The following is an 11,678-nucleotide window of genomic DNA, read 5'->3' on the forward strand; positions in this document are numbered from 1 at the left end:
GCCTTTCCTGTGCTGCTATCCTCAGGTGCTTCTTTGGCAGGTGGAGGGAACCAGGAACAGACAGACTCCTAGAATGCTGTTCCCCTGAGTCATGGAGATGTAGTTCTCCATCCCGCTCGGGCCCCTTTCCAGGGCTTGGCTTCTCCAGAATGAATCAGAGCCTCGACACAAAATCCTGTCTTCAAAAGCATGCCCTGCGCCTACCCTCTACCTTGGAGGCTCTGAAACATCTTTTTGGACCTGTTTCTCCATTCATTCCCAGACTTCTGGAAGCTGGTGCCTGCCCAGCAAATGGAAGGGACCAAGGGAGCTGGAGGCAGTGATGCTGCCTGACAGGTCTAAGACAGGACTTTGTCAGAACTGTGGCTGCAGATGCAGTGGGAAAGGTAGATGGGGGGCCTGTGGGTGTCTTCAGAGGCCAGCCTGGGCACTTGCAGCCCTTCGATCTGTGGGACCAATTTGGCCTTTGCACTTCACGTGAGGTGAGGTTTGTTTCTCAGGTACTCACCAGAGTGAACTTTGACCCCAGCTCCTGCCCAGTCCAGGCCCAGCCAACTTGAGTGTCACCCACCCAAGTCTTCTGCCTCCTGCTACCCCCTTACATACCCCAGGCAGCTGAGAAACACCATCCCTGTTAAGGCTTTCTTTCCAAACTGCTCTGTTCCTCACAGACCCCAGAGCTAATGTGGCAGAAGGCAGATCCAGACTGTAGCTATGGTGACCACAGGACATACTAGTCCTGTGTGCAGAGCTATACAACCCCCAACCAATGGTTACTAATAACATGGGAAAAGATACTTCTAGGCTCTTCTAACAGACAATATCTCTGAAATCTAAAGACCAGCGAACAGAGGGGCACCAAGACAGGTGGCAGTGCGGCAGTTAACCTAAAGAAATAGAAGCCACAGCACAGTCCTGCAGGGAAGATTCTAGGCTTCTGCTTGAACCAGACTAGAACAGAAATGGCCAAGAACAAAGACTCATCCTCTAGTTCCTAATCAGGCCACTCTTGGGCTTTATGGCTTCCCAGCCCCAGAGAGTCTCCAGTCCCTGAAGGGAAGGGAAGCAGAGAGGAGGTACAACAATGTGACCAGCGGGGGGGCGGGGGGGCATTCTGGACATGCTCGCACTGCATCTTGCCATCAGTGGGAGAAGGGCAGGAGGAAGGCATTGTGGGAGCCCCAGTGTCACAGGAGGTCCTTACCCAGCCCAGCTAGTGGTGCCAGCCCCTGTAAGGACACGTTTTATGGATCGGCATAAAAAGCAGGGAAAACACCTGGAGACTTGATTCCCTCTCTCCCAGGTTCCTTTGTTGCCATTGGAAGGCAAGGCTGTGGCCATCTCCCTGGGTAGTCATGATTCTGCATGGTGGTCCACGCGAGACAGGAATGTTCTCATAAATGGTCACAGCAGAAAAGACTGACGCATTTGTGTTCAAAGCTGTATCACCTGTTTTGAGGATGCTCTGCAAAAGAGGGAGCTTTGGTTTTATTGATCCTGTGTTTTGCACTGTTTGGAAGAAAGTAGAAGCCTTCTTGGCTTGTTATACCCAGGAGAGTGGCAAGCCTGCTCTGGGTTTCTGAGTCCTTCCATAGCAGTATGGGAAAGACAGAGCCACACTGCACATCACCAGGGGACAGCCGAGGTGGGTGCTGTCAGAACTCCGCGCATCCCACTTGGCCTTGGAACAAAAAGACAGATAAGAAGGTGAAGTACAAGGACAGAAGGCATGGGCCTGGCGCTGTAGAGGCTGTCATCCAGCCCCGGGGCTGAGGGAACACTGCAACTTCTTACCGTCCTTCTACTGTCTTCTAGGAGAGAGGACAGAACAGCCAGGGAAGGTTGAAGCTGTAGAAGGCTGTTCTTTCCTAAAAAAAAAAAAAAAAAAAAAAAAAAGGCATAAGAGTAATATGTGCTTATTAATGGGGGGAAAAAACCCAAAAATGTATACCCTAAAAGATGAATTATCCCTCCTCATCCCATTTCGCAAGAGTAGCCTTTGTTACCAGTTTCAGTACTCTTCCAGATTTTGTTACATTTGTATACAAAAAATTCCTACCACACTATTTGGTTTTAAGTTTTCCTTTTGTGTGTTGTTAATTCCCTCCCTCCTGCAGCACAGAGCAGTATTCAGAAGACACACGTTAAAAGGAAAGAAAGGGGATGAACACGTCACACCACGTGGTTTTCTCGCTGGGCTAATTTCCGACCAGCACACGGAGATCCGCTCCACTCATTCTCATGGCTCCGTAGTATTTTTTATATGAATGTGCCACAACGTACTGACTGGTCTTTATTGTTAAATTAATTCTCCTTTTCCCAACTCTAAGAATTAATACAGTGAATATCTTTGTACACATGTCTTGGCAGACTTAGGCCACCATTTCTGTAGGACATGTAGAGATGGAACTGCTGGGTCACCCGTTTACATTTTCGATGGCTAGTACCAAATCATCTTCTAAAAATCTTGCACCGGTTTCCATGGCGGCTTCTTCTCATGTTACCCTCTTGTCCCTGCAGGATGAATCAGGCGCCAACCGTGGGCTTTGAGCAGGATGTTGGCAGCCGAACCACCCACCATTTCATGTACCCAGAGAGTGCCAAGAACCTGCCCGCCAACGTCAGCTTTGTGCTGGTGCCCTTCAAAGCCCTGGACCTCCTGTGGATTGCCAGCGCTTTGTCCACAGGGCAGATCCGATTGTAAGTCACTCTGCGGACTGGGAGTGGAATAGGGGAGACCGGGGCATTTCGAGAGGACTCTTCCCAGGGATTGGCTCTGAAAATTCTGTTAACTGAATATTCTGACCAAGAGGGGCTGGTGAAGAGGGAAGTCATCCTGTTCAGTGTCACTTCCTGCATAGTCACTGCGGGCATCCTGGTAGTAGAAAGGCGAGGAAAGGTTTTGGTCTCCTTTCCAGGAAGTGGCTCCTGACTGTGGGAACTCTGCCATCTGAGAGTTTTCTGTAGAGGCAGTTGCTGGGAACCTCGGGAAATTCAATTCACCAATTTCCTTTCTTCCTTCCTTCCTTTCTTCCTTTCTTTCTTTTCTGAGATTTTATTTATTTATTTGTCAGAGAGATAGAGAGAACACAAGCCAGGGGAGTAGCCCGCAGAGGGAGAAGGAGGCTCCCTGCCAAGCAGGGAGCCCGATGCAGGGCTTGATCCCAGGACCCTGGGATCATGACCTAAGTCGAAGGCAGACGCTTAACTGACTGAGGCACCCAGGGCCCCTCCCCACCCCTTTTCAAAAATTGAAGTATAATTGACATACATGTTACATTAGTTTCATCACCAAGTTGTTGTGTTTTTTTTTTAAGATTTTATTTATTTATTTGACAGAGAGCACAAGTAGGCAGAGAGGCAGGCAGAGAGAGAGGAGGAGGCAGGCTCCTGGCTGAGCAGAGAGCCCAATTCCGGGCTCGATCCCAGGACCCTGAGACCATGACCTGAGCCAAAGGCAGAGGCTTTAACCCACTGAGCCACCCAGGCTCAAGGATTTTTTTAAACAGCTTTATTGAGATGAAATTCACATGCCATGGGGTGCCTGGGTGGCTCAGTGGGTTAAGCCTCTGCCTTCAGCTCAGGTCATGATCCCAGGGTCGTGGGATCCAGCCCCACATTGGGCTCTCTGCTCAGCGGGAGCCTGCTTCCCCCTCTCTCTCTGCCTGCCTCTCTGCCTACTTGTGATCTGTCTCTCTCTCTCTCAAATAAATAAATAAAATCTTTAAAAAAATATTCACATGCCATACAGTTCGCATATTTAAAGTATACAAGTCAGTGGCTTTTATTAAATATAGTGTTGTATAACCATCAGAATTTATTTTAGAACTCTTTCATCTTCTTAAAAAAGAAGATTAAAGAGCTAAAGATACCTCTGTATCCCTTAGCTATCACCCTCACTCTCTCCATCCCTACCCTCAAGGTGCAGGCAGTAGCCAGTAACCTACTATCTCACCATGTTTTTGTGCTTGTGTATGTGTGTGTGTGAAAACGTATATAACATGGGGCACTTGGCTGCCTCAGTCGGTGGAGCATGTGACTCGATCTTGGGGTCATGAGTTCAAGTCCCATGTTGGGTGTAGCAATTACTTAAAAAGCAAAAATAAGTAAAAATTAGCTTTCTCGGGTCACTGCCCACATCCTCCACCAAAAATATAAATAAGCCAAAAAACCGTATATAACATAAAATGTATTTTAACCACACAGTCCAGTAACATTAAGTATATTTTCTTTGTTGTGCAAACATCACCTTATCCGTCTTCAGAACTTCTTCACAATTTCAAATGGAAATTGTACCTATTAAATCATAATTTCCCATTTCCTCCACTCTCTAGGCCCCTGATAACCACTAGTCTTTCTGTGTCTATGATTTGACTGTTGTAAGTACTTCATGTAAGTGGAATCATTGTGTTTCTCCTTTTGTGTCTGGTTTATTTCACTTAGCTTAATGTTTTCAGGGTTTATCCATGTTGTAGCATGTAGAGGATTTCATTACTTTTAAAAGCTGGATATATTCCATTATGTGGATATACCATATTTTATTTATCAATTCACCCATCAATGGACAATTAGGCTATTTCTACCTTTTGCCTGCTATCACATTTTTAAAATCTTTTTTATTTTTATTTTTTAAGATTTATTTATTTATTTGACAGAGATCACAAGTAGGCAGAAAGGCAGGCAGACAGAGAGGAGGAAGCAGGCTCCCTGTTGAGCAGAGAGCCCGATGTGGGGCTTGATCCCAGGATCCTGGGATCGTGACCTGAGCCGAAGGCAGGGGCTTTAACCCACTGAGCCACTTTAACCCAGGTGCCCCTTAAATCTTTTTCTAAAAAGATTTTATTTATTTATTTAGTTGACAGTGATCACAAGTAGGCAGAGAGGCAGGCAGAGAGAGAGGGAGGCAGGCTCCCTGCTGAGCAGAGAACCCGATGTGGGGCTTGATCCCAGGACCCTGGAATCATAACCTGAGCTGAAGGCAGAGGCTTTAACCCACTGAGCCACCCAGGTGCCCCAAAAGATTTATTTATTAGAGAGAGCACAAGTGGGAGGAGCAGAGGGAGAGGGAGAGAGAAACTCAAGCAGGCTCTGAGCTGAATGAGAGTCTGACATAGGTCTTGATCTCACAACTCTGAGATCACAACCTGTTCTGAAACCGAGAGTCAGACACTTAATTAACTGTGCCATCCAGGTGGCCCTGCCACCACATTAAAAAATATATATATTTTATTTATTTGAGGGGCGAGGGGCGCCTGGGTGGCTCAGTGGGTTAAAACCTCTGCCTTCAGCTCAGGTCATGATCTCAGGGTCCTGGGATCCAGCCCCGCATCAGGCTCCCTGCTCAGCAGGGAGCCTGCTTCCCATCCCCCCGCCCTGCCTGCCTCTCTGCCTACTGTGATCTCTGCCAAATAAATAAATAAAATCTTTTAAAAATTTTATTTATTTATTTGAGACAAAGGGAAGAGCGGTGAGGTGGGGAGGGACAAGCAGACTCCCTGCTGAGCACGGAGTCTGACCCAAGGCTGGATCATAGGACCCTGAGATCATGACCGGATCCAAGGTCAGACATTCAACCAACTGAGCCACCCAGGCACCCCACCACATATTTTTTAAGCACAGAAATATGTTACCATTTCTTAGACATTATCTTATGTTTGGGAGACATAGGGGCTAAAATAAGTGCCATTAAATTGAAGTCCCATAATAGTTAGAAAAGGAGTATAGATTATAGGTGCCATGGCTGACTAATTGGAAAGGAGGGATTTGTGCCAAATGTGAGGATAGTAGCGAGAGGGTCATCATGGTCACAAGTAAGACAGGGACGCAGTGGGTATGAAATGATTGGCTAAATCAAGTGGGGGAGTTCACAACTGAGTGTTGTGGAAGGAAAAGTTGCGGCTGGATAACGGAAGACCCCAGTGTTTGTCTAAAACATCCTCATTTTCTCCTGAAGGACGTGAGTAGCTTCTGAAGGTTTCTGAGCAGGGTACTGCAGAGATGTGCTATGGGAAGCAGTCTGGAGGCAGGGATCTTTTGTAAGGTTGTCATCACTCAAGCCTGGGAGGATAGAAAGGCATCTCTGAGCCTTTCTAGATCCCAGGGGCCATCTAAATGTTATCTTTCTCTCTGCTTGAAGCACCTATGCGCCAGTGAAGTCCTTCCTTCGAGTGGACAAAGAAAAGGTAAGCTCCCTCCTCCTCCCCCTTCTTCATCCCCATCTCATTGGAAACAGTGCAGACTTGACTCATGGTGTGCCCAGTCTGGTGGCTCAGGTATACCCCCAGTGCCCTTCCAGAACCTTGAGAGTACCCCCCCCCATCTGCTGGTATGCCTGACCCCCCTTAGAGTCCATAGGAACCAGGGAACATGGACAAACAGGTCTGCTGGCAAGCATGGAGGAACTGGCAGAAGCTGCTCAGAGCCTGACCTGAGTTTTCAGACCCCCAAAGCCTCTCATGCATCTGTTCCCTTTTCTCCTCCCAGGTTCAGATCTATAACCCAGCCTTCTTCAAGTACATCCATGACCGGTGGACAGAGCATCACGGGCGGTACCCTTCCACAGGGATGCTGGTGCTCTTCTTTGCCCTGCATGTGTGTGATGAGGTGAGTTGCCCAGTGTTAGGGGTAAAATAGGGATACCCATGGAGCAGAGGGAGTCAGTCCTTCTTACTAAGTGGTAAGAGCAACGGAAATGCATTTTTGTAGGCAGAAACCAAGTGGCTCTGATTTTCCCCATTTCTGGGCTGTAAAGTATACATCTTCATTTCCCAGAGTCACTATGTCCATGATTTTACCAAACCTGAAATCATTTCAGTGGGAAGTTAAATTTATTTAAAAAGGAAATAGACTCCTACCACCATAATTGGTTATTACTTGCCATAAAGAAAACAAATAATCAAAAATATAAAGGAAACAATGCAGTTAAGTTCCAGCGGATGGTATCCATAGCTGTGGGCGACAGGCCTGCCCTGTGTTAACCCTGGAGGCCAGTCGTTCAAGGGGCTGCTTCTCACTAGCAACCGGGCTGCTGTGCCATGCTCCGCGGTGCTCAGGCCCAAGCACACCCACTTCTGCCAGTAAATGAGTGTGTGGTACTGGAACACTGTAAAGTACTCCAAAAGTACCCAAAACCCAAACCAGAAGGGATGTTAGCAAGCTTGGAGAGCTGTCCTAGCCCTAGACTGAGGGTCCTGGTGCAGGGAACCGGGCGGAAGAACCGAAAGGGAGCAGCCGTCTTCCTGGGGCGGTGTCCTCAGCTCCAGGCCCGGCTGTCCGGTCCTCCTCCCGGTGCCTCCCGCGCTCCGCTAACCGCGGCCCGTCAACGACCCGAGGCTCTCCCGGTCCCCGCCGCGGGGTGACGTGCGCTGCCCTCCCCTGCAGGTGAACGTGTACGGGTTCGGGGCCGACAGCCGGGGCAACTGGCACCACTACTGGGAGAATAACCGGTACGCGGGGGAGTTCCGGAAGACGGGAGTGCACGACGCCGACTTCGAGGCCCACATCATCGACATGCTGGCCAAGGCCAGCAAGATCGAGGTCTACCGAGGCAACTGAGCCCGGCCTCGCCGTGATCCTTTCGGACAGCCGCGAGACGGCGGCGCGCGGTCCCGGCCGGGACTCTAGGCCAGCCCGAGGGCTGCGGCCTCGGCAAGAGCGCGGCGCCCCTTTGGGCATCTCCAGGCCTTGGGGGCGATGCGGCTGCGGTCTGGACCAATCATGCTGCAAGTCCGGCAAGGGCCGGCCGTCCCCTGCCAATCAGGAGACTCTGGGGGCTGGCCCGGGCCTGGCACCCAATCAGCGCTGCAGTCGGAGCGGAAACTCTCAACCAATCATGCGACTCAAGGAGAACTTCCGGCGCTGGGCCCGTCTCTTCCAATCAATGGCCTTCGGAGGCGGGCCGGCGGCCGCTGAGTCCCACTTCCTTACGCTTTGGGTAGGATTTTATTTCATGCTTTTTAAGGAGTAGTGTGGTTGGTTTGGCCTCAGCCAAGTTCTTTCCTCAGGCTCTGCAGGAAGACTGCCAGTTGCCTGTCGGCCTTACTCGGCCGGGGGCTACGGCAGCTGGGCTTCCCTTTGCCGGGCGTCCTCGTGACCTCGGGGTGCGCCGAGGGGCGTTGGCCGTTCCTTTCTGGTGGTCTAGGGGAGATCAGGTGGTTTCCAGGGAGCGCGCTTTCATCCCAGGGGAAAAGCTAGAGCCCTCTCAGACCGCTGCAGGCCTCCGAGAATCTGGGACCCCGTATTTACCTGTCAGGCTCACATGGGTGAGTGTAAACCCACCAAAGAAACGCAGTGACGGGTGGGTCCTCTCATCCTCCCTTCTCCCCGTCCCCACCTTTGGCCACCCTATGGAATGGCCTTTCTGACCAGGGCATTGAACATCTCACCAGAATACTAAAACTGTATTCACCTCTTGCTAGGGAGCGGGATTTGCCTAGGGCCTAACTCTGGAACACAGGTGTAAGGAACAGGGCAGGGGACAAGGAAGCCCCGTCACTTCAGATGTAAGGTGCTTCTCACTCTCGTGTACTCTCGGCCCCTTACTGTTCACCCACAACTTTTTTAGTGTCTCTCCCTTGGCCCTGGGCCTCCTCAACAGCCTACTTGTCCTGGAACAGAAATCAAAACTTGCCCTGGGATTGGGAGGGGGGCACTGCTGCTTCTCCACCCCTTACCCCCCACTCACTCGTTTTTGGCCGGCTCTAGGGATTGGAAGCAACACGTAGGAAAGACGGCTGGAGTTGGGGAGCCCAGCTGCCTGGTGCATGCACCTTTTCTCTTCACCCATCACCCCAAAGAGGAGTAGGAAACCTCTTGCTTGGGGGTGAAATTTGCTTTGGTCTCCTAATTTAATTAACTTGAGATTACTAGGGATGGCTGACCAACAAAGATTCTTTTAAAATTTTAAGCTGGCCATGCAAATAGTTGGGATTCTAGCTGGGGAGGAGTAGACTTGCCCGCCTGCATGCCTCCTCTCCTCCCCATGCGTTCCCTTCCCCGTGCTCACTTCCTGCCTCCTCGTTCTAACCCATTTTTCCATTTCCAGCTCCAGGAGGGCAGAGATGCTAACAAACAGGGGTTACACCTGGAAGTTAATTGCATGACTGAACCCAGCTTTAACTCCCAGAGGAAGCTGCTGATGGTATTCTCACCCTTTGAGGTTGGGGAAGTTTCTCAGAGGAGGGGAAAGGGCTTCTGTGAAGCTTCCAAACCACTAATAGGATCCCCCTTCCCAACAGTGAGGAACACAAATACCACCCTTTATCTTAGTGAGCGGATACCACCAAGCAGCCTCCTAGCCGTTGGTGTGGTTCCTGCAGCTGGCTGGGGAAACAGTAATGCCGAGGAGTATTTTAGAGGAGGATTGGGGCAGGGCAGTGGGCACCCCTAAAGTTAATGTATTGAGAACTTAGCTTGAGTCTTTTCCTTCCCAATTCCAGAAGTACAAGGAGTAAAGAGTGAGGGTGGATTTGGGGGGCCTATAGCGGAATGCGTCTTTCAGCGCACACCCCCCTCCCCATTTTAGAGAGTCAAGGCACCAGCCATTCTTGCCAGTCTCATCTCAGTGCTTCCTGAAGAGGCTGTTCAGAGTGTTTAGAAGATGAAAAAACAATGCAATTATGCCAAACAGTATTGAGCAGAATAATTTATTTCCTTTTGTTCCTTTTTCTTCTTGTTTTGTTTTGTTTAAACATTAATAAATCCCCTTTCTGGAAGAGGTAGGTCCCAGCATCCAGCCCAGATCTCCTTTTCTGCAATAGTTATTTAAACAAATGTTTTGTTTTTTTTTTTCCTTAAATTTTCTTCCCTTTCTCTCTCTTTCTGAATTAAAAAGAACAAAAAAAACATATAGTCATTTGTCTATTCTGAAATGGGTCCGGTTGTGGAAAGAAGGCCTCTCTGTCACTGGGGAGCTGTGACTGAGTAATGACTGAGAACATCGGGTGGCACGTAGGAAGGAGGAAAAGGACTCCTGTTAGTTCCGTCATCAAAGGAACGAGACTGATACAAAGCAAAGGTCGAATAAAGCTTTATCTCTCACCAAGCATCAAGAATCAAACCGACCGTCCTGGGCCACCTCTTACAGAGAGGGCGACCCCTCCCTGCCTTACAGACTGACTTTTATAGGGCAAAGGCCATGTGGTTGAGCCTGACCACACACACGGGTGGCCTATGAGATTGCAACACAGGGAAAGCTGCACAGTCATGCTAGGTCACACACCGGTGGCCAATTGAATTACAGTTCACCCCATAGTAGCTATTTGAACTAGCCTATCGCCTTGGTTAGAATTGGCACCCAAAGGCGGGGCCCACATTCCTTGGTAGCTAGGGAGACAGTATGCGCGCCGCACTGATTGGATGTCTCCACCTGGCCCAACTCATCCCTGGTTTCCGCCTGTTCTCTCCACCTGACCTGACCTACCCTTGTATTTGGGCTCTGTTATCAGGGACTGGTCAACCATTTTTTTTTTTTTTAAGATTTTATTTATTTAGGGGCGCCTGGGTGGCTCAGTGGGTTAAGCCGCTGCCTTCGGCTCAGGTCATGATCTCAGGGTCCTGGGATCGAGTCCCGCATCGGGCTCTCTGCTCGGCAGGGAGCCTGTTTCCTCCTCTCTCTCTCTCTGCCTGCCTCTCTGCCTACTTGTGATCTCTCTCTGTCAAATAAATAAATAAAATCTTTAAAAAAAAAAAAGATTTTATTTATTTATTTGACAGATCACAAGTAGGCAGAAAGGCAGGCAGAGAGAGTGAGAGGGAAGCAGGCTCTCTGCGAGCAGAGAGCCCGACGCGGGACTCGATCCCAGAACCCTGAGACCATGACCCGAGCCGAAGGCAGCGGCCCAACCCACCGAGCCACCCAGGTGCCCCTGGTCGACCATATTTTACTGGTTTCCCGGACTTGCTTTTAAGTAAGTCCCCTGGGGGGCGGACAGAGTCGGTTTAAGTTTTAATGCATAAACAACAAAATGGCTGTTCAACCAGGTGGAGCCGCTCTGGCTGAATAGGCTCTCCCAGACACGCACCCCTTGTACGTGAGGCCTCCCAACCCCGGACTACCACAGATGCCCTGTGAAACGGTGGTTCTCCACCACTGTCTTTTGGGGCACCTGAGTGGATCAGCAGGAGCCACATAGTATGCACACCCAATAGGCACCAGGATGGGACTTTTCTGCCTACATTTCCAGGCTATGCAGATGCTGTATGTGTGGATTGGCAGGAAATCAACAGAACGGTAGGAGCAGGTGCCACAGGCATCTGAGGCACCTCCTCGTACCATTTTCTTGGACCATCTGGATCCCTTCAGCCTACTTCCATCAGGCAATGGAATGCCACTGAATGTCCAGTTTTATAGTTCAGTGGATCGAATAATATGGATCTCTCAATGGATATCTTAGAGTCTAAAGTCAGTTGGTATCCTGTAATTCCGTTTGTCCCAATGCCCAAAAGCAAGCCAGGAGTTGCTTTTCAGATGGAGAATACTTTTTGTGAAGGAGGGTATTGGAGGTATTGGAGGGTATTGGTCTTTTTCTAAAACCCTAGAACTTGGGGCTGTAATTCTCTTATTTGGAGTTTTTGGAGACTCCATACATCTCTGTCTACCGCAGATGCTCTAATAGCATTTGGTTGGCGGAGTCCTAAGGCCTGGTGGCAGGACAGTGCAGACGTAGCCTGGACTGCTG

At 49.7% G+C, this 11,678-nt stretch overlaps 1 protein-coding gene across 3 annotated transcripts in view; it reads left to right on the plus strand.

Annotated features, from left to right (window-relative positions):
* Positions 1 to 9,845, plus strand: part of ST3GAL2 (ST3 beta-galactoside alpha-2,3-sialyltransferase 2) — a 48,860-nt gene extending 39,015 nt beyond the window's left edge. For 2 of the 3 annotated variants that reach the window (XM_059383796.1, XM_059383797.1), the window contains 4 exons: positions 2,521 to 2,700; positions 6,137 to 6,182; positions 6,484 to 6,603; positions 7,381 to 9,845. In XM_059383796.1, the coding sequence (XP_059239779.1) occupies positions 2,521 to 2,700; positions 6,137 to 6,182; positions 6,484 to 6,603; positions 7,381 to 7,554 (520 nt within the window). In that variant the 3' untranslated portion in view covers positions 7,555 to 9,845. The remainder of the gene's footprint in view (positions 1 to 2,520; positions 2,701 to 6,136; positions 6,183 to 6,483; positions 6,604 to 7,380) is intronic. The other variant, XR_009400986.1, reaches the window with a different exon arrangement.
* The last annotated feature ends 1,833 nt before the right edge of the window (positions 9,846 to 11,678 follow it).

The sequence above is a fragment of the Mustela nigripes genome, chromosome 17, assembly GCF_022355385.1.
Source record: "Mustela nigripes isolate SB6536 chromosome 17, MUSNIG.SB6536, whole genome shotgun sequence".
NCBI lineage: Eukaryota > Metazoa > Chordata > Mammalia > Carnivora > Mustelidae > Mustela > Mustela nigripes.